The sequence below is a fragment of the Capra hircus genome, chromosome 9, assembly GCF_001704415.2.
Source record: "Capra hircus breed San Clemente chromosome 9, ASM170441v1, whole genome shotgun sequence".
NCBI classification, from domain to species: Eukaryota; Metazoa; Chordata; class Mammalia; order Artiodactyla; family Bovidae; genus Capra; species Capra hircus.
Window position 1 is genome coordinate 29,948,278 of NC_030816.1, and position 23,202 is coordinate 29,971,479.

General features: G+C 37.0%; 1 protein-coding gene and 1 non-coding gene across 3 annotated transcripts in view; one reads left to right on the forward strand and one right to left on the reverse strand.

Moving 5' to 3' along the window:
* The window catches only part of PDSS2 (prenyl (decaprenyl) diphosphate synthase, subunit 2), a 279,997-nt gene that overhangs the window by 45,793 nt on the left and 211,002 nt on the right, over nucleotides 1–23,202 (forward strand). Inside the window, exon 2 of one of the 2 annotated variants that reach the window (XM_018053102.1) lies at nucleotides 8,290–8,340. The exons of the other annotated variant lie outside the window; for it this stretch is intronic. Coding sequence (XP_017908591.1) covers nucleotides 8,290–8,340 — 51 coding nt within the window. The remainder of the gene's footprint in view (nucleotides 1–8,289; nucleotides 8,341–23,202) is intronic. 2 annotated transcript variants of the gene reach the window in all.
* On the reverse strand, nucleotides 6,150–6,221 carry TRNAS-GGA. The gene has a single exon. It is a non-coding gene; the product is annotated as a tRNA-Ser (tRNA).

Sequence of the window (23,202 nt, forward strand, 5' to 3'; positions counted from 1 at the left end):
CATTGAATGTTAATGTAAATAATACTAGAAAGAGTTAATTATATTTTTGTAACTCTTTGGCTTAATAGCAGACAACGGAATATTCATATCTGCTTCTGCCTTCAGTTTGTTGGAGAGTGTTATTTTGGTTGAAATAAATGAAGAAAATCTAGTCTTACACAGGTATCAGTTCAGTTCAGTTCAGTTCAGTTCAGTCTCTTAGTCGTGTCCGACTCTTTGCGTATATAGCTGGAAAAGGCGGAGAAGGCAATGACACCCCAATCCAGTACTTTTGCCTGGAAAATCCCATGGATGGAGGAGCCTGGTAGGCTGCAGTCCATGGGGTCACTAAGATTTGGACACGACTGAGTGATTTCATTTTCACTTTTCACTTTCATGCATTGGAGAAGGAAATGGCAACCCACTCCAGTATTCTTGCCTGGAGAATCCCAGGGATGGGGGAGCCTGGTGCACTGCCGTCTGTGGGGTTGCACAGAGTCAGACATGACTGAAACGACTTAGCAGCAGCAGAAGCAGCTGGAAAAAGAAGGAGTAATTTAATCATTTTTTTCAGGTAGTTGAGTATTCTTTGATCTTATGGCAAAACTTGACAGGTAGTAGTTTCTTAAAGGTTAGTTGCAGTGTGGAATCTGAAATCATTTCAATGAACTTTTGTATATTATTACATTAAAATCTATTGTTCTGTCTTTTATTTTGAATGAATATTTTACTCACCCATAATTTTGTACCATGCATTGGTCATTTGGAAATATTGGTTCACTGAGGTGTGCAAACCATTAGTATACAATATAAAAACTACACACATGTGTTAGTATCACCACTGATCTTATCCAAAAAGTAGTAAGGAGTAAGTATTGGAAAGCTGTCAAGGTTATGGTCTCTGATATGTTTTCTGCAATTCTAATTTTTGCCTGAAAGTTCTAATTTTATTGTTGGCAACAAATGCTGATATTTTTATCTTTTGAAGTAATAGGCTCATTGCACTCATTTTTGTTAATGTAGTCTCTACAGTTGTTTTATATATAGTCAAATAATGTGAGAAAGGACTTTTGTTTCTCACCATGAGAGTACAGGAATTGCTGCTCTATATAAACAATGGGAAAACTGGACAGATACTTGAAACAATTGTCCTCACAGACTGGACAACTGGCAGTCTAACAGTCTGATTCCTAGAGGAATCAGAAGATGTGAGCTCTGCAATTGCTGTGGCTCTTTGCCTGGAGGCAGTTTTCAGTTGTGGTACAGGAGAGAAATCCCAAGTAGAACCCGGTGGTATTGCTGAGTGGTGTGAGACATAAACTTCAGAGTTTGGGGAAGCCATGGTGGCTAGAATTTAAGGGTAATAATATACCATTGAGGAAGCAGTTATTATAGATAAAGAGCTCTAGAAATCCGTATAGGAGTCCCACACTTCTGCACATTGGCTATGGTGAAATGCCAAGAACTGCTTCTAGGAAAGAAGTTGTTAAGAGCTGTAAACTGAACAATTCCCAGTGCTCGTACAGAATCAGAAGTCATTTGGGTTCCCATCACCAGAGTAAAAAAACCCCTCTGAATACATGGGAAATTCAGGGAAGACTTCAGAGGGGTCACCCACTTTGTAGTAGGACTAAATTCTGGAATGAAGACTATTCTACACCTACCCTGAACATAAGCCGCATGTGGATCAAATTGGTTTAGATGTAACTTAGCTGCCCATTAGAACAAAGTCCAGTCCTCTTTTAACAGAATCTAACACTCAAGAATATAAATCAGCAATATTTAGCATACAGTAAAAACATTATAGACGTGTCAAAAATTGAGAAAATATAACTTACAACCAAATGAACAGACAAGAATGTTGAAACAGCTAAAGTAAATATGCTCACTTTAAAACAATGGTCTAATTTTCTACCTGAAGAAGCCTGTTAGAAAAGAGCAAAGTAACCCCACAGTAAGTAGAAGGAATGTAAGAATAAAGATAAGAGCAGAAATCAGAGATATAGAAAATAGATAACAAAGGAAAAATAGTAAAGCCAAATGCTGTTTTTTGTTTGTTTTTTTTTAAAGATCAATGGCCTCAGCAGTATCAGAAATGATATTGAGAAGAATAGGTAGAGACATAGGCAGTCCGCAGCTGGACATAAAGACAGGGTATTGAGTTATGGGGCAGCAAGAGAAGAGCCAAAACAAAGGCTAAACTTCAAGAAGAGGAATGCCAAGTTTTCTTAGTGGAACTGTTCTGAAGTCAATTCCAGAGTATACCTATAACTTCTGACATTAGAGTGAGGTGAGGAGAAAGTGGAGGGAGGCCAGGGTGGAAGTCAGGGGGATCCATCAAGTCATCGTTGGTATCAGTGTAAGTGGAAATGAAAGGAAAGGTGGGTGGAAACAGGGGTAACTGATCGCTTAGAAGAGAGTATGTTTTGTTTGCACTGTATTAAAAATTCAGATGCTGTGAAAGCTTTAGGTATTGTCATTTTTCACTCTTAGATTTAACCTAGTAAATCAAGCCCAAGTTAACTTAGAATTGTATTTAGTAAGAAAATGCCTGAACTTTTTTCTGTTGAGAATTTTCAAGATGAACATGGAAGTAAATATGCAACGACTTGTGTAGTTCCCTGTCTTCACCCCTCTATCCCTGCCTTTGAATGTGATTTTCAACACTTAAGTATTTTACTGTTTTTTTTTCCCTTTGGTTTTGTTTTGTTGTTTACTATTACTTTTTACTGCTGCAGGTAGTAAGTGACCATTTAGGTACTATAGGCTAAGTAGAAATAGTCAGAGAAAAGTTCTATTAGATACATTTCAGGTGAAGGAAAATCACTGGGCTGAATTTTCAGATTATTTTTAATAAGGGTAGAGTCTAGGTTTAATATTGATTTAAAAATTCAAACTTTTTAGCTGAGTTATCCTTTTTTTTCTTAAAGAAACTTACTTGAAAAGTGGCTAAATTGCTTTTAATAAATTAATTATTAATGTGCCTGACAAAAGAGGAATGTCTAGATTCTTTTTCACCAAATGTTAAATTCTGGGTGTGTTAGGTTGTAGAATGGTTTTTACTGCCTGTCATTTTTATACTTGTTTGAATTGTTTGAATTTTAAAATAATGAGCATATATCTTTTCTCTCCCCAAACAAACAGAGCTGTTAAAAAAAAAAATGTGTCTAGCACATAAGGAACGTAAATACTTACTGACTAAATGAATAAATAAAATGGATTCTATGGGAAAATTAAGGGTAATATTTATTGTGTTACTATTATATTAGGTTCAGGTATAATGCACATTGGTATATTGGACATACTGGAAAGTAATTTTGTCTATAATTCTAGTTTGTGATGCACCTCCCTGGAGAAGGCAATGGCACCCCACTCCAGTACTCTCGCCTGGAAAATCCCACGGACGGAGGAGCCTGGTGGGCTGCAGTCCGTGGGGTCGCTAAGAGTCGGACACACTGAGCGACTTCACTTTCACTTTTCACTTTCATGCATTGGAGAAGGAAATGGCAACCCACTCCGATGTTCTTGCCTGGAGAATCCCAGGGACGGGGGAGCCTGATGGGCTGCCGTCTATGGGGTCGCACAGAGTCGGACACGACTGAAGCGACTTAGCAGCAGCAGCAGTGTACTTAGAAATACCTGTAACTCCCTTAAACACCTACCCTCTTCATACAGCTTTTGAAGGGAGAAGAGCATCGAGAAAAATGTTTGCTTTCAAATGATTTCTATACTCTCTCTGTAATTTATTCCCTCCCACCTCCCCCCCACCAAAATAGAAGGTATTTCTGGCAGCAAGAGCTCTCTAAGGAGAATGTTAGTCTTACTTCAGCAGACAGAGTTGGTTTTTTTTTTGTTTTTTTTTTTACTCCTGCTTTATTGACTACTTTTCTTTTTTTTCTTTTTTTATTTTTATTTTTTTAAATTTTAAAATCTTTAATTCTTACATGCGTTCCCAAACATGAACCCCCCTCCTACCTCCCTCCCCAAAACATACAAAAAGTTAATTAAAACATGCAGCCTGTTTGCTACCAGCCGAGGAGAGAAGATGGCTTGTCAGTTTTCAGTATCTTCTTTTACTCCCGTTTATCCTTATAAGTGATCTTTTTAAACTCTGCCAATTTGTTTGCTTCTTATCTCTCTTGAGATACAGCAGTGTTGTGGACTCCCCAGTTCATCACTGATCTTGTGAGTAATAGGATTTCTCTTCCAGTTGCCATGTTGTTCTTATCTCTTCTGCAAGAATAAAATATTTAAGCCCTAAATATAAAACCTGAACAGAAAGGAAGTTCTAAATTTCATTACAAATTATCTTTTCTTCTGTATCCCCAACACCCCCCTCCAGATCAGTTCAGGAAGCCTTTTTTAAAGCATTATAAAAATATATAACTAAAAATTATAAAAGCAATTCTAAACAAATTTTTTTAGGCAGTGATGGAATCCAGTTAGATTTTCTGTTTATCACCAGATAGCACAAACTCAACTGTTATGCTCCAGATTTTCAACAAAGGATGCTAAAAGTGAAGGTAAGCTTGGACCATACATGAGATGGGCACAATGTCCTATTTTTTTTTTCTTTTTAATTATACTGTTAATTTTGGAATAATTTTAGATTTACAGAAAAGTTACAAATATGTTACAGAGTTTTTTATCCTTCATCTCATTTTTCCCATTGTTAACATGTAATACAACCATGGTACGTTTGTCAAAACTAAGAAATCAGTAGCAGTTCATTACTATTAACTAAACTCCAGACTTTATTCAGATTCTGCTAGCTTTTCCACTAATGTCTTTTTTCTGTTCTGTGATTCCATCCAGGATACCACATTGCATTTAGATATCATGTCTCTTTGTCTCCTCTGCGCTTTGACAGTTTATCAGCCTTTATCTCTTGTAATTTTAACAGTTTTGAGGAGTATTGTCAGCTACTTTGTTTATTATCATGTCTCAGTTTGGGTTTCCTTGATGTTTTCCTCATGTAGACTGAGTTTATGTTTTGAGGGGGAATGATACCACAGAAATAAATTGCCCTTCTCATCACATAATATTAGGGGTAAGTTCTATCAATATGACTTACTATTGTTGATGTTAACCTTGAGTTATCCAGCCAAGGCAGTGTTGCTAGGCTTCTTCACTATAAGGTTACCTGTCTACCCCCGATGCTCTGTTCTTCATAAGTCACTAAGTCCAGCCCATGCTCAAAGGAGGGGTAGATTAAACTTTTAGAGTATCTGCATAAATTATTTGAAATTTTGTAAGGAAGGTCTGTCTTTTCTCCCTCATTTATTTCTTCAGTCATTTATTTACAGCAATATGCTGCTAAGTCACTTCAGTCGTGTCCGACTCTGTGCGACCCCAGAGACGGCAGCCCACCAGGCTCCGCCGTCCCTGGGATTCTCTAGGCAAGAACACTGAAGTGGGTTGCCATTTCCTTCTCCAATGCATGAAAGTAAAAAGTGAAAGTGAAGTCGCTCTGTCGTGTCTGACTCTTAGCGACCCCATGGACTGCAGCCTACCAGGCTCCTCCATCCGTAGGATTTTCTAGGCAAGAGTACTGGAGTGGGGTGCCATTGTGTTCTCCTTATATCAATACGGACTTGTGCATATTTATTTTATACTTAGAGTTATAATTCCTTACTATGTTCCTTTGCTGTTCGGGTGGTTCCAACTTTGGCAGATGGAAGCTCTTTCAGGTTGGCTGTTAAGTCCCCATCCTTTTGGGTTTTTTGAAAACTTCTTTACTTTTTGGCACTGCAGGATGCTGTGGGCTCATCTTGTATTTTCCCTACCCTACTCCTAGAATCAACCATTTCTCCAAGAAGCCCTGGTTCTATGGTTAGTGGTATTTATAAACCAATATCTGGGCAATGAATATGCTCATTGCTACTGGAATGTCACTGTTTCTAGGCCTTCTCAACAGACAGAGCAAGGAAATACATGTATATATACTAATTCTCATATGTATATATATATAGATATAGATATCACATCTATAGTTATTTCTGTATCTTTTCATCTGTATGTATATTAAGCTAAGTGAAGTGAAGTAAGTGAAGTGGCTCAGTCGTGTCTCTTTGCGACCTCATGGACTGTAGCCTACCAGGCTCATCCCTCCATGGGATTCTCTAGGCAAGAGTACTGGAGTGGGTTGCCATTTCCTTCTCCAGGGGATCTTCCCAACCCAGGGATCGAACCTGGGTCTCCTGCATTCCAGGCAGACGCTTTAACCTCTGAGCTACCAGGGAAACACCTGATATTAAGCTAAACATCAGTTCATACTGATAACGCTAACTAATCCCGTACCATAGAATTATTTTAGCTTTCCCCTTTTGTTTATCTGAACTTTTTAGCTTGGCTTCCACCATCTGTCATCCATCTCCTTATTTCTTCAACTGTGGCATACAGGTAAAGCAGTTTCAAAAATGTTGACTTCTACCACTATAAGAACAACCTGCCAACTAGAAAACTGTTCATGTACAGTTCCTTTTTCTTCTACCCTTACTGTTTCCAATCAAAACATGATTTTCCAAAGTAATTTTAAGTTAGCTCCTTTCTTTTTTTTTTTCTTGTAGCCTTTTCAGTGAGATTATGTCTGCATTCCATCCTGAGGTCCCCAGCCTCTTGGTTGATGTTTTTAATGTGCATATATTAAAGTTCACTTTTTGTGTTGGAAGGTTCTTTGTGCTTTACCAGATACATAGCATCAGGTATCCACCTCTCCAGAATATTATCTCCACCCTACAAGTTCCCATGTGCCCCCTGTAGTAGACTGCTGGCCACTCCCCCAGGCCCTCGCAGCCACTCACCTGTTTTTCTGTACTTTTAGTTTCACCTTTTGTAGAATGTCATATGAAGAGAATTGCATAATATGTAACCTTTCAGATCTGCCTTTTTTCACTTAGGAAGATGCATTTAAGTTATATCCGTCTTATCTGAATCACTAGCTTGTTCCTTTTTATCACTGAAGAGTATTACATTGTATGGATGTCTCACAGGTTGTTTGTCTATTTGTTGAACAGTATCTTGGTTGCTTTCAGTTTTTAGTGGTTATGAATAAAGCTGCTGTAAAAACTTACATACAGATTTTTGCATGAACATGTTTTCATTTCACTTGGGAAAATAACTAGAAACGTGACTGCTGAGTTGGTTATATGGTGGATATATGTCTAACTTGGTGAGAAACTGCCAGACTATCTGAAGTGACTATTTACATTTTGCATTTCTATCAGCAGTAAATGAGAGTTCCTGTTGCTCTGCATCCTTTCCTAGTGTAAGTTTTAGTAGTGTCCCCTTTCACTTTTGATAATGTCCTGGTTTGTATGATGAACAGTGCAGTGTTAAGTAAGCATAATGACATATTTTGTCTTCTTATGTTTTGTGACTCTCTTTGTGAGGAATTTTGGTGACTCTGTTGAGTCCAGTATATTTTGTTGTTGTTGAGAGATATGATTTTCCTCATTAGGAGCATGATTTTAGATCCTCTAATTTCAGTAATGGTGGATTAAGGAATAAATAGGTAAAGGAAATCAGAATTAAGTAATTCAGTTGGCTAAATAGTTGACATTGTGTAATGATGCCAGTCTCCTTGTGAGCTTCCTCATTGTGATATCACTTTTCTAGTCATCTATTCACTTTCTTTAATGGCACCCACAAGCAATTCTGTGCATTTTTTTTTACTTTTAGTTTTGCAGTCTGACCATAATTTGGACCTTCCTAATATCTCAAAGGATAGAGAAAATGAAATCATTACAGCTTATAATGTATCAGACTTAAGGTTGAAGCCTCTAGGGATAGATAGCAGAGCCAGAAAGCCATCTTTGTCTGTGGAACATCTGCATAGTAACTGTGGGTACCCATCATCCTTCAGATCGTTATGTCTCAGTGTTATTTTAATTTTCATATTTATTCTTTGGATTCCAGATTAGATATTTTGGTTAACCATTGGCACGCTGCATATTAGCTTTATCTTGAAGCCAAACAGAGCAAATAACACTTTTCTTTCTTTAAAAAATTTCTACCCTCAGATCTCTTTACTTACTCTTTCTTATTATACAAAAATAATGGTGTCAGTAAAAACAAAGATTAAGGATTTGCTAAGAAAATTAATGATCATCTCATTTGTGGTATCTACCCAGCGTCTCTAGAGACAATTTTTTAAATGAAAGTCCTTCTATTTCTAGAAATCCAGGCTTCTGCTTCACTTTGTCATGCAAGTGAGAATTCTTCTCACAGGTCAGAGGCCACAGGTGCATCTACAGGCCTGTCATCTCATCTTTAGGACCCGCCAACTAACCTTTCTGATCTTTTTCACAGGTGGTGGAGAGAAGATGGGGAACAATGCAGTTTCCAGATGTCAAGGTCTAAGTAGGTCAAGTCAGACCCTCGTTGGGAATGTCTAGTCCACAGTGGTCAGGATACCAAAGCACATTGCAATGGTTAGCAGAAAATTGACAAACCCATCAGAATTATTTGAGGAGATGAAGTTTGTGGATTAAATTGCTCCATTAATGATTTTCCTTTCCTTAGATTGAATTCAGATATAAGATTCCTGCATCTACTACTGTGGGAAAAAGATAAAAGGGAGAACCCTAACTTTGGACTTCCCTGGTTAATTTTTATTCATTTATTTATTTTTATTGAAGTACAGTTGATTACAGTGTTGTGCTAATTTCTGCTATATATCAAAGTGATTAAGTTTTATATATGTATTTCATATAGATACATTCTTTTTTATATTCTTTTCCATTATGGTTTATTATAGGATATTGAATATAGTTCCTTGTGCTAAACAGTAGGACCTTGTTGTTTATCCTGGATTATTTTAAAATTATTCATTGCTTTAGATCTTGAGGAAATATTTGAAAGTTTCCTTTATTAAAAAGTGATTGCTAACTTAATATTCTTTCAGACTCAGAAAATCACTGTATGGTGAAGGTAAAAAATTAAGCTTTTGAAAGATGTTTCTTCTTGATTAAATGTGATTCAGTTAGTTTCAATGTTAAAGAAAATAAACCCAGCATTTTGCTATGTCTGAATCTTGAGAGCACCAGGCATTTTGGACAAATCAGTTAACAAGTTGGGCCTCGTTCTTTTGTAAAATGAGAAAATTTAGACTAGTGAGCTCTTGGATACCTTCCAACTCTATAGTATGTGGTCTTATGACATGAGTGGCCAAATTAGATTTTACTCCAAAATGAATAATTACCAAATAATGTCAATGATTTAAATGTAAACCTAGCCCTGCCGTGAGCCTTCATAAAACACAGAACAATGTTTACTGTGTTCAAATGACATTTTAATATAGGATCAACTTTTTAGTTTTTAAAAAATCTATATCCCCAATTAGAATTGTTTAAAATTATAATCTTTCTGCATGTATCTAATATGTGTGAAGTTACTTGTCTAATTTACAGATATCTTTTGTAAATTGTTGTGATTCCTGTATATGGGAATTCAGAAGAAAAGTTCAGTGCCACATTTTTCCCCCTGTGAATACATATAACTATTTCTTAGTTTTTAAAATGTGTTAGAGTTGATTTTCGAAGAGAAAACTTTGCAGCTGCCTTTTCAAAGACGCTGTCTTAGAGGACAGGCTAGAGAATGAAGAGAGTGGGGAAGGGAGGCCAACCTCACCTTCAGTTAACGTGAAGTTCCGAGGTAGATGTTCTGTTTACTTAACAAGCAATAAGACATTTAAGTATTACATATGGTTTTCTGGAGACTTTTTAGCATGCCTTTCATGGGCCATCTCTTGTTCCAGTAAGCCACCCTGTTAGATATTTTAAGCAGTGTATTTTTGCTGATGTGTACAGTAGTGATTTTTAAGGGTGGAATTGGCAACACCTGGAAACTTAAACAGATTTGATGAAATTTCTAGGCCATATAAAATTGCTGCTGTGAACTTAACATGTAAAAGAGCATTATAACTCTGCATCCTTGTTTGCTTGGCCTGGTGTGGTTGTCTGTTTCTTGGAATGGACACAGAGAAAGAAATTAAAAGGCACAAATAAATAAATAATTTTCTCTTTTTGTGTCTTCATCAAACCAATATTTGCAGAGATCCTTCTGTTCCTCCTCTCTTTAGAGTCCACCAAACATTTCATATTTGAAAGACTGTGTGAAGCTTACTCCTTTGATCCCTTCTCTTTGAAAGGATTCTCAAATGCCAGCATTCCTCCTAGTTAAGTTTTCATTCAGCTTTTCTTTTGTTTTGCTTCATAATTTAGTGGTAAATTACAGATTATTTATTTTTTAAAAGATGTTTCATCTTGCAGACTTGAGCTTTTAATTTTCTTGGTTTCACTGTCCTATAGTAAAAATTAGTCTATCTGGCATTAACGGAAACTTCCTCACTGAGTGCACATGTAACAACAACCTAACATAAAGAATAATGATAGTTGGTTACAGCCGTGACCCTAAGGCAGTGCAAGATACCTAAATATTGTCTGATTTATTCAAGAAAGATAAGATCATATCAACTCAATTTGTTGTACATTTTGTTCCAATTCATTTGACAAGTACTGATCTATGTTTAGTGAGTGGATATTAACCAGACCACCCCATTCCCTAGTCTAATAGGGTACAAGGGTGTTTGTTGTGTTTTATGTCAACTTTGCTGTAGAGATGGCCTGCATGAAAGATGTTTTTAATTAAAAATTCAAGAAGGTAATGCTGGCACCTCTTATATTAGGATCATGTTCTGAAGATTTCTCAAATCTTCAGTTAGTTCAGTCGCTCAGTTGTTTCCACCTCTTTGTGACCCCATGGACTGCAGCATGCCTGGTTTCCCTGTCTATTACCAACTCCTGGAGCTTGCTCAAACTCATGTCCATTGAGTCGATGATGCCATCCAACCGTTTCATCCTCTGTTGTCCCTTTCTCCTCCCACCTTCAATCTTTCCCAGCATCAGGGTCTTTTCTAATGAGTTAGCTCTTTGTATCAGGTGGCCAAAGTATTGGAGTTTCAGCTTCAGCATCAGTCCTTCCAATGAATACTCAGGATTGATTTCCTTTAGGATGGACTGGTTTGATCTCCTTATAATCCAAGGGACTCTCAAGAGTCTTCTCCAACACCTCAGTTCCAAAGCATCAATTCTTTGGCTCTCAGCTTTCTTTATGGTTCAACTCTCACATCTCAAATCTTTCCTCCCCTCAAAATGGCTGAAGGCTAAAAATAGAAAGAGATGGAATTCAGAAATCAGTAGTCTTCTGGAAAGCCTCACTATAGCAATACTTCCTTCTAACCATTCACATTCCCAGACTTTTTTTTTAAGATTCATTTGAGCAAACTTTTATTGAGCGCTCACTATGTATAAGATAATGTGATAGGAAATAAACAACAGGGTCAGGAATGAAGGGGAATAGAACTATGCTATTGATAGTTTTATGGCTGTCAAGGACTTCACACTCTAACAGTTCCTTAAATTAACTTTCAGGCCTATAGTTATAAATCTGGAAGAGTTTTGGTATGTTTTATTTCTGAAATTTGTTTGAGCATTTTGCAGCAGTCAGCTGGAAAGCACCAGGGAGGGGAATGATCTATTCAAAAGTCCAGAAGTGCGTGTGTGTGCTATCTTAATATAGCTTTATTGTGATATAATTTACATATGATAAAATTCATCTTTTAAAGAGACTAGTTCTTTGAGTTTTGGTATACTCACAGAGTTGTACAGCCATCACCACTTTCTAATAATTTTATAACATTTTCATCATTCCCAAGAGAACTGAACTCATTAGTGGTCACTTTTCCTAATCCTCCACCATCAACCTGAGGTAACCATTAATCTGGCTTCTTTGTTTATGGATTTGCCTATTCTAGATATTTCACGTAAATGGAATTATAGAATATTTGTGTTTTTGTGTCTGGCTTCTTTCACTTTGTATAATATATTCAAGGTACATCTATTTTGTAGCATATGTTAATACTTCATTTCTTTTTATGACTGAATAGTATTCTGTTATATAGATTTGCCACATTTTATTTATCCATCAGTCAGTTGCTAGATACTTGAGTTGTTAACTACTTTTTTACTATTATGAATGATACTGCTGTGTACGTGTGTATGTTAGTTTTTATATAAGCTGTATGCTCTAATTTCTCTTGAATATACCTATGAGTGAAATTATTGGGTCATATGCTGACTTTGTTTAACCTTTTAAAACTGTTTTCCAAAGTGACTATATAACTTTTCAATTCTGTCATCAGTGAGTGAGGGTTCTAGGTTCTCCATACCATCATCAACACTTGTTCTCTCTTTTACAATTTTAGCCATCCTAATGGACGTGAAGTGGTATAGCACTGTGGCTTTAATTTGCATTTTCTGAACGGCTAATAACATTGAGCATCTTTTCATGTGCTTTTTGGCTACTTGAGTATTTTCTTTGGAGAAACATCTATTTGAGTCCTTTCCACATCTAAAAATTGTGTTATTTGCCTATTTGTTGTTGAATTGTAAGAGTTCTTTATATAATCTTGGTACAACTCTTATCAGCTATATAATTTGCAAATGTTCTCTTCCATTATGTGGGTTGTTTTTTCACTTTCTTGATAGCATCCTCTGTAGCACAAAGAGTTTTTAATTTTTATGATATCCTACTTATTTATTCTTTTTTTCTTTCATTGCTCATGTCATATCTAAGAAGCTATTGCCTAATTCAAGGTTATGAAGATATACTCCTGGTAATTTGTTTTAAGAGTTTATAGTTTATTTCTATGATCCATGTTGAATTAATTTTTGTATATAGTGTGAGGTAAGAGTCTAGCTTCATTCTTTAGTACGTAGCTATCCAATTGTCCCATACCATTTATACCATTCTTTCCACATTGAATGAACTTGGCACCCTTATCAAAAACTAACTGATTTTAAATGTAAGGGTTTGTTTCTGGATTTTCCAGTCTATTCCATTTATCTGTTTGTTTATCTTTATGCCATTGATACACTGTCTTTATTATTTTTGCTTTATAGGAAGTTTTGAAATTCCACACATGATATTTCACTTTTTACTTTTCCTCAGTGCTCACATCTTTTGGTTACCAGTTTTCAAATCTCACTTTTTAGTATTTTTCAGGTTGGTTTGAGACTGTTCCCCTACTAACAATTCATTGGTTTAGGATCTTAATTATTTGTTGTTGTTGTTTTGTTGCCCAGCCCCACCCAAAAGCATTAGCTTCTTAACTGGTTGTTTATGTTAATTCATTCAGCTATTTTTGTTTTTTACCTGCTGCACATGACATATAGGTCTTGGGGGGTACACCAATGAATATGTCAGATATAATCTATATTCTCCTAGACTTTACATTCTAGTTGGGGAAGCACAATAAATAAGTTTAAAACAATTAGATAGTGTGATGAAGGGAATTAAACAAAATAATCTTTATAAAAGTGAATCTAATTACTTTCCTGATTAAAATTCTTAAGTGACTTCCCATTACTTTCAGGATGGAGTTCATATCTCTCATTTAATTTTAATATTATCTTATCAAATTATAAGAGAACTTTTTTCAACATTAACATCTTTCTAGTAAGTTCCCTGCTATCTTCCTTTGTGAATATTTGTTTTTTCTTATAAACTGTGTATCTAGTATTAAACCTCTTAAAATTTTATCTGTAGCTGTAAAAAATTGCAACATGCTCTTTTTATTGGCGTCTATATTGCCAATATTGGCTTGTATGTTGTAGTATAGTTTAATTAAATACTGTAATTTTAATGAAATGTGTATAAGTAAGATGAAATATTTTAAAGTATATTGACATTCTAAAATGGAAGGCAAAAAGTACAGCTGCAAAAGTCATCCCGTAAGGAAAGCATTCTAGTTGCACTGCATGAAACTCAGTCATAGCAGATCTGTCTAATTGTGGTCTTTGAGTGTGCCAAATGTTCTAAATATTAAATTCTGCCTTTGACCATACTGCCTAGGTTGTTTAAAAAATATCTAATGAGTTTACTACTCCAGTTTCTTGGATATGGTAAGTAAACATAAGCAGTATCATAAGAGAAAAATGGAACATATCCATAAATGAGGTTAAAAAAAATCTCGTGTACAAGATGACCAAGAGGATGAGTCAGTTTTCTGTTGCCATAAGGAAATTCTGTTGTTACTGAGTATTTAATAATATTTTAAATATACTTTAAAGCTCTTTGATTTAAAATTGTTTTCTATTTCAATTGGTGATGAAACACAAAACCCAGAAGACGACAAGGGCTGGATTTGGCCCCTTTCTAGCCTTATGATAATGGAGATCAGAGTCAAGAAAAGCACCTTATCTCCTAGCTCAGTAGTCTAACAAATATTTATTGAATGCTTACTGCATGCCACATACTGTTTTATGTACCAGGCATGCAATATGCCCATGGCAAACAAGGCTCCTGCCACAATAGGGTAGACTGATAAAGAGAAATGAGGGGATGGTATATAATATGATCTAGTGGGTGTTGTTTTACCTAAAATAAACAGTAAGTTTTTTCTTTTACCTCTTTTAGCACATTCTTTGCCTTAACTTAGATTATTAATAACTTTTGGGGAAAGAAATAGTAGAAAAATAAATCTATATCTCAAAACTGCCAGTTTCTGCTCTAACATGTGAAGAACTTAGAAGTTGTTGTTCCCCTTCCTACAACAAGAAAAAAAAAAAAACTCTGAAACTGAAAATCAGTAACTTTTAATATATTTCTCAGAGTTGAGGTCATAGGACAATCACCACTCTGAAAACTAGAGAGACAGGTGAATACAGAGCACGAGCTGCTGTAGTTTGTAGGATCACTTAAATGATAACTTACTAGTTGCTTGAAGACTGAGTGTGGACTAGCTTGAGAGTTAAGAACTCCTGGGAATCCAGTCTAAGGAGATTCCCACACTTTTATGACTTTTATCTGCAGGTGTCGCACCACTTTTTCATGTTGAAGATCTGAGAAAAATCCCTTTATGCTTCCGACAGGTGGAAAGGGAAAGTAAGCATTTTGAAGTGCTCCCAGTTCTATTCTCAGTAAGGAGGGCCAGCCCTCCAAGGAAACTCCTAGAGCTTTATCTCACCTAGGAAAGGGCAGTTAGGCAGCTCAGCCCCCTGTATGCTTTCTTTCTCATATAAGGGGATGGAAAAACACTAAGAATTTCTTCTTTAGAGGGATTCAGACCCACTAAAAAGACAAACAAACAAAAACCCAAACTGAGCATCAAAGGAGTAAAAATAATGAGTTATAATTCATTGAACCAAATAAGAACATGTGAGTTCATACTGATGAAAATAGATAGGTAGGTAAAAGAAAAGAGAAATTTCTTTGTTAAAGTATCAATATAATGCCAACTATGAAAGTAGAAAGAATAATCGAAATAGAAAATCATCAATTGGCATCCATCAAAATAATAATTGTTTTAGGCAAAAATCATCAGTAGACGTTAAAATTGGTAGGTGGTTTACCAGTAATGGAATATTTTGATAGTTTCAAAGTATCTACCCATAATATTCTTATTAATTACTAAGGGAAAAATAGTAACTGCTGGCACAGTCTCCTTCGGTGTCTGCCACCAAGGACTTTGGGTCTCTGGTTATGTGCAGGGCTCTGGGCCTTTGGACCATCACCTGGTGCCCGATTTGGCCCTTGCCACTGGAGCCGCCCGCCTGGGCTTGTGTGTGGGCTCTTGTGTGCACGTATGACTGAGCCGACTCGCGGTGCCACCTCTGGTCTCTGGCCAACCCAAGGGTGGCGGGGCGAGGCAGAGTGGGTCTTCTATCCTGTGTGCTCCGTGCCGCAGACACCCAGTGGTGGCTGGGACGACCTCCATCCTGTAGGCTCCATGCCACGTGTCAGGCATTCTCCATCTGGGGAGAAATAGTAACTGGAGAAAACCAGCAGATACCACCTTAACTAAGTTGTAAACCCAGCCTTGCCAATATTGTGACAGACTGACCTCAACATTACTTCCATGGTGTTCCTGCCAAAAATGCATAACCTGAAATCTTATCATGAGAGAAATTAAGAAAGGCTCAATATGGGGGACTTTCTACAAAATAACTTTTAAAAATTTTGCTTTCAAAAGAAAAAGACTAAAAACTGTTCCATGTTAAGGAGACTGACAACTGAATGCAGTGTGATCTGGGATTTTCTTTTGCTGTGAGAGGCATTTTGGGGATGATTGGCAAAGCCAAATGGAGTCTGTTGATTAGATAATCATATCGTATCACCGTTAATTTCCTGATATTTGTACTGAATTATATAAGAGAATGACCTTGTTTTTAAGAAATACACAATGAAGTATTTGGGGTAAAAGCTCATCAGGCTAGCATCTAGCTCTCAAACAGTTCAGGAAAAAATGAGTGTTTTATATAGAGAAAATAATAGAGCAAATTGGTAGATTGTTAAAATTTGGAGAATCTGGGTGAAATATATGTCGAGATTCTTTCTGCTAGTCTTACAACTTTTCTATGAGCCTCAAATTATGGCAAAATTAAAAGTTAAAAGGAAAAAATTGCTCAACAAAAGGAATATTTGAGAAATTATTAATTTATATTTGCCCTCCTAGGGACTTTAAACATTCCTCTTTTCCTTCTTAGCCTTGTTGGGGAAGGAGAGGAGAGACTCTAGAGTAAAAAGTGACACCCTTGGTGATCATCTGATAAGTACATAGAAAAAAAGAAAGAAAGGGAATTCGCTTAGTCGTGTCTGACTCTTTGCGACCCCATGGACTGTAGCCATGTACATAGGGCTGTTCAAATGATCTGTTTTGTTTCTGACCTGAACCACTTTTTTTCTTCGTAGGCACTTGGTGCTTAGGAAAAATGTGGCTTAAATGCCTTTCTCAGTGTATGTGTTGGAATGATACAGCTTCAGTAAAGATGTTTTACTCACCAAAAATTGAGTATTTCAGAAGACCTAAGACGTGGTCACCATAACTGTAGCTTGGATACCTGAATCCAGAGACTTACCTTCAATATCCTGGGTTGCTAGGACGAGCTTATGCTAGCTACCATATCTGACACTATTAATGTCAGCTGGGTAGTGTTGGACATGCAAATTCCTACAATAAAAATGGAATCCACAGTGGAATTGGAGTCCCTCCATTTCCCACAGTTCCCCTTTGGTAACAATATCTAACTGCTCTTTGATCATCTCTATCAGGATATTGACTATGCATTTAAAATTGAATTCCTCATCTCAAACCCTTGTCTCCTACCACCCAATATCTACTTGGTTGCTCAAACTACAGATCTGGAATGTAGCCTAAATTCTTTCTTCTTTGTGATTCTCTAATCCGTATTCATTGTAACGCCTTTAATTTCTGACCTCTACCTTTCTCTCAGTCACTACTATTACTGCCATAGTTTGGAGCTACATCTTTGGCCTCTGTTTGTTCTCCACTCCCTCTCTTCCCCCCACCAAAGATATCTGATCTTTCTATTGTCAGGTCCCCCTCCCCCAACTCAAATCTATATGCTGTATAATCTGTTGACCTGATCTACTGAAATAAGTCTTTACAGTCTTTGGTGGTTCCCATTTCCTACAGAAAAACTTCAAGCTCCTTAGCTTGTATTACAAAGAGCTTATTATCTAGCAACTACCTACCCCTCCATCTCATTTCTTGCCACTTATTACCTGTATCGCCTCTGCACTCCAACAGTAGTAGATTTCTTAGAGTTCCAGGGTGTAACCAAGTTGTTACTCAACTGAGTTTTTGCAGATGCTGTTTTCTCTATGTAAAATGTTTTTCCTTCTCTCTCTACTTGGCTAAAGAGCTTACTTTTCTAAACATGATAGAATGTAATAATATGTAACCCCTCTTGTTGCAAGTATACCACAGTATATAAAAAACAAATGGTGTGGTTTAAATACACAGCTTAGCTCACAAGAAAAATAGCAAACTCTCAGAATGCCAGAAAGTAAGACATACCCCAAAGTCACAACAATAAGTATATTACAGGCTAGTGTTGTGTTGGCCTTTAGTGGGGAGAGAGAGTTATTGGACCCAGAAATAGTCACCCCTTGAGTCTTAATGCCCATTCAGGGACAGGAAATGAACCCTTGGGCTTTTAAGATATAGAGAATTGCATACCCTTGCATAAAACCAAAATCTTTGAAGGGCTACATAGAGAGAAAGGCTATCTAGAGAAATTTTATGCTGGCTCAGGAAGACTGCAAGCAGTGTTTTCTTAAAAAAAAAAAGGCCACAGATTCAGAGGTTTAAAATGAGAATATTTCAATTATAAGGACTGTTGCAGGAAGGAAAGAAAACAGGTTTCTAGCCAAAGGCTGGGGACCACCATACTCTGCTTCCTTTGTGCATCGAAATAATAGGCTTTTTTGTTGTACATAAGTACAGTTGAAGACATGCGTCCATGCACTAAGAATTGGCTTGTGGTTAGCTGGGGAGGAATGAACCTATAACACTCAGGTGGAAGATATAAGACCCTGCCACATGAGGAAAATATATATAGGGGTAACTGAAGTTTGTAGTCCTAAGTTAAAATTTTCAGAAGGGTAATTAGCAAGGGTGCTGATAACATACACTTGAAAGAGGTTGTATTTTTTGTCCAGTAAAACCTGTCTATTATATGTTAGCAGGCAGTACAGTTTTATTACAGAGGGATATTTCCTAAACAGTATCCACTTGAGACTCAGGATGAAAAAAAAATCTAATGAAAAGAGGAGATTCTATTTATCTATTGTTGCATAAGAAACAAACCACTCTAATGTGATTTAAAAGAAGTCATCATCTGTTTTACTCACAAAACTACATCTCTGCCCCATATGGCACTGGAGTGGCTAAACTAAGTCAGGGGGAGTCACTTTTCAGGTGGTTCAGTCACATGGCTGATATGTTGCCACTCAATCACCTGGGAGCTTGACTAGGGCCTCAGTTTCCTTCTACATGAGCCCATAAGCCTCTCATGGGCTGATTAAACTTCCCACAGCACTTGGCTCAGTTTCAAGAACAAGCATCCTAAAGGAACTAGCAGGATGTGTGTGGCATTTTAATGACTTACCCTTTGGAGTCATAGAGTCACTCCTCCCATATTCTGTCAAGGTAGTCACAAAGGCCTGTCCAGTTTAGAGAGATAGCACACTACTGCTTCACTGGGAGAAGTGTCAGGGTCTCAAAGAACAAAGATCATTTGAAATGGGAGCTGTTGTTGTAGCCAAATTTGGAAATGTAGTCTGCTACCATCCCCAAACCTGTGTCTTATTATGAATTTCAAGTCTAATTTTAACCTGCATATGTGGAATGGGATCCTTAAGCCCAGAATGAGGAGTAGAGATTCCTTTGTAACCACGTCATAATTTTGTCTTCTGAGACTACAGTGTTAACAAATGCAAAACTGGTTTGGAGTTACATTGCCAGAATCCAGAACATGTCAGATTGCCATGATGAAAATAATACCTGGTGGTGTACACTCGAACAGAACTGACAAAACATGGACATTACCCACCAAAAATAAAAGCAAACAGGAGATTTGGCATCTCTGGAACCAAAGATATAGGAAAATATGAAATGGACTATAAAGTAAGTGATTAAAAAGATTAAAGAGAGAAAATAAGGAAAAGAATAAAAATAAAATAAGTAAAGAAAACGGTTCTATAAAAATGCTCATCCAGCATCATCTCCTCTCAGCAATACTTTCTGTACTCTGGGGTAAGCTGTGCAAATCACTGTTGTGTCATTTAACACACTTTGTTAAGAGCTTCCTCCACCCCACCCCTGACCCTGCAAACAATCTAAGTTTGGAGCACATGGATTTGGTAGCAACTCAGCTTCATTATTTTTATGTCCAAAGTTTAGCATTTAGTAGGTTCTGGCACTTAGTAGGTCCTCAGCAATTGTGAAACTAAATAAAGACTGCCTAATTCCATGTTAAATTATAAAAATGAATTAAATCTAATTATGTTAGCAGTTTGGATGAAGAGATCAAGTTTTTCTGTCTTAACATTTAGCCTTGACGTTGGCAACAGTACTAAAAAGTATTAGCTGACTTTAGTTGTTTAATTGGTGATACTTTATTAGATGTCCACAGAATCTCCTTTTTGAAGAGAAAATCTTACTCATTTGTTTAAGGAAAAAGAGGTTTCTCTCTTAAGGAGTAACCCAGGCCTGGAAATGGGGCAGAAGGCTATGCTAAAACTTTTATTATATCCATCGTATAGAGTGACAAAAAGCAGGTTTAATCCCGAGAACCATGGATTTTGTGCTTAATGAAATGTGGTCTCTAGCAAAAAGAAGGCGGTGGATAATTCCTTTCTCATCCTTATAGAGAGGCACTAGGCTAGCAGGTGGTTCAAGGGAGGGGAAGAATGGTTGCTCGTTTACTCTTTCAGTTCAGTTCAGTCGCTCAGCCGTGTCCAACTCTGCGACCCCGTGAATCGCAGCACGCGAGGCCTCCCTGTCCATCACCAACTCCCTGAGTTTACTCAAACTCATGTCCATCAAGTCAGTGATGCCATCCAGCCATCTCATCCTTTGTCGTCCCCTTCTTTTCTTGCCTCCAATCCCTCCCAGCATCAGGGTCTTTTCCAATGAGTCAACTCTTTGCATGAGATGGTCAAAATATTAGAGTTTCAGCTTCAGCATCAGTCCTTCCAATGAATAGCCAGGACTGATCTCCTTTATTTATTTATTTATTTATTTATTTTTTTAAAATTTTGAAATCTTTAATTCTTACATGCGTTCCCAAACATGAACCCCCCTCCCACCTCCCTCCCCATAACATCTCTCTGGGTCATCCCCATGCACCAGCTCCAAGCATGCTGTATCCTGCATCAGACATAGACTGGCGATTCAATTCTTACATGATAGTATACATGTTAGAATGTCATTCTCCCAAATCATCCCACCCTCTCCCTCTCCCTCTGAGTCCAAAAGTCCATTATACACATCTGTGTCTCTTTCCCTGTCTTGCATACAGGGTTGTCATTGCCATCTTCCTGAATTCCATATATATGTGTTAGTATACTGTATTGGTGTTTTTCTTTCTGGCTTACTTCACTCTGTATAATCGGCTCCAGTTTCATCCATCTCATCAGAACTGATTCAAATGAATTCTTTTTAACGGCTGAGTAATACTCCATTGTGTATATGTACCACAGCTTTCTTATCCATTCATCTGCTGATGGACATCTAGGTTGTTTCCATGTCCTGGCTATTATAAACAGTGCTGCGATGAACATTGGGGTACATGTGTCTCTTTCAATTCTGGTTTCTTCGGTGTGTATGCCCAGCAGTGGGATTGCTGGGTCATAAGGTAGTTCTATTTGCAATTTTTTAAGGAATCTCCACACTGTTCTCCATAGTGGCTGTACTAGTTTGCATTCCCACCAACAGTGTAGGAGGGTTCCCTTTTCTCCACACCCTCTCCAGCATTTATTGCTTGCAGATTTTTGGATCGCAGCCATTCTGACTGGTGTGAAGTGGTACCTCATTGTGGTTTTGATTTGCATTTCTCTAATAATGAGTGATGTTGAGCATCTTTTCATGTGTTTGTTAGCCATCCGTATGTCTTCTTTGGAGAAATGTCTATTTAATTCTTTGGCCCATTTTTTGATTGGGTCGTTTATTTTTCTGGAATTGAGCTGCATAAGTTGCTTGTATATTTTTGAGATTAGTTGTTTGTCAGTTGCTTCATTTGCTATTATTTTCTCCCATTCCGAAGGCTGTCTTTTCACCTTGCTTATATTTTCCTTTGTTGTGCAGAAGCTTTTAATTTTAATTAGATCCCATTTGTTTATTTTTGCTTTTATTTCCAGAATTCTGGGAGGTGGATCATAGAGGATCCTGCTGTGATTTATGTCTGAGAGTGTTTTGCCTATGTTCTCCTCTAGGAGTTTTATAGTTTCTGATCTTACATTTAGATCTTTAATCCATTTTGAGTTTATTTTTGTGTGGGGTGTTAGAAGGTGATCTAGTTTCATTCTTTTACAAGTGGTTGACCAGTTTTCCCAGCACCACTTGTTAAAGAGATTGTCTTTACTCCATTGTATAGTCTTGCCTCCTTTGTCAAAGATAAGGTGTCCATATGTGTGTGGATTTATCTCTGGGCTTTCTATTTTGTTCCATTGATCTATATGTCTGTCTTTGTGCCAGTACCATACTGTCTTGATGACTGTGGCTTTGTAGTAGAGCCTGAAGTCAGGCAAGTTGATTCCTCCAGTTCCATTCTTCTTTCTCAAGATTGCTTTGGCTATTCGAGGTTTTTTGTATTTCCATACAAATCTTGAAATTATTTGTTCTAGTTCTGTGAAAAATGTTGCTGGTAGCTTGATAGGGATTGCATTGAATTTGTAAATTGCTTTGGGTAGTATACTCATTTTCACTATATTGATTCTTCCGATCCATGAACATGGTATATTTCTCCATCTATTAGTGTCCTCTTTGATTTCTTTCATCAGTGTTTTATAGTTTTCTATATATAGGTCTTTAGTTTCTTTAGGTAGATATATTCCTAAGTATTTTATTCTTTTCGTTGCAATGGTGAATGGAATTGTTTCCTTAATTTCTTTTTCTACTTTCTCATTATTCGTGTATAGGAATGCAAGGGATTTCTGTGTGTTGATTTTATATCCTGCAACTTTACTATATTCATTGATTAGCTCTAGTAATTTTCTGGTGGAGTCTTTAGGGTTTTCCATGTAGAGGATCATGTCATCTGCAAACAGTGAGAGTTTTACTTCTTCTTTTCCAATTTGGATTCCTTTTATTTCTTTTTCTGCTCTAATTGCTGTCGCCAAAACTTCCAGAACTATGTTGAATAGTAGCGGTGAAAGTGGACACCCTTGTCTTGTTCCTGACTTTAGCGGAAATGCTTTCAATTTTTCACCATTGAGGATAATGTTTGCTGTGGGTTTGTCATAGATAGCTTTTATTATGTTGAGGTATGTTCCTTCTATTCCTGCTTTCTGGAGAGTTTTTATCATAAATGGATGTTGAATTTTGTCAAAGGCCTTCTCTGCATCTATTGAGATAATCATATGGTTTTTATTTTTCAATTTGTTAATGTGGTGAATTACATTGATTGATTTGCGGATATTGAAGAATCCTTGCATCCCTGGGATAAAGCCCACTTGGTCATGGTGTATGATCTTTTTAATATGTTGTTGGATTCTGATTGCTAGAATTTTGTTGAGGATTTTTGCATCTATGTTCATCAGTGATATTGGCCTGTAGTTTTCTTTCTTTGTGACATCTTTGTCAGGTTTTGGTATTAGGGTGATGGTGGGCTCATAGAATGAGTTTGGAAGTTTACC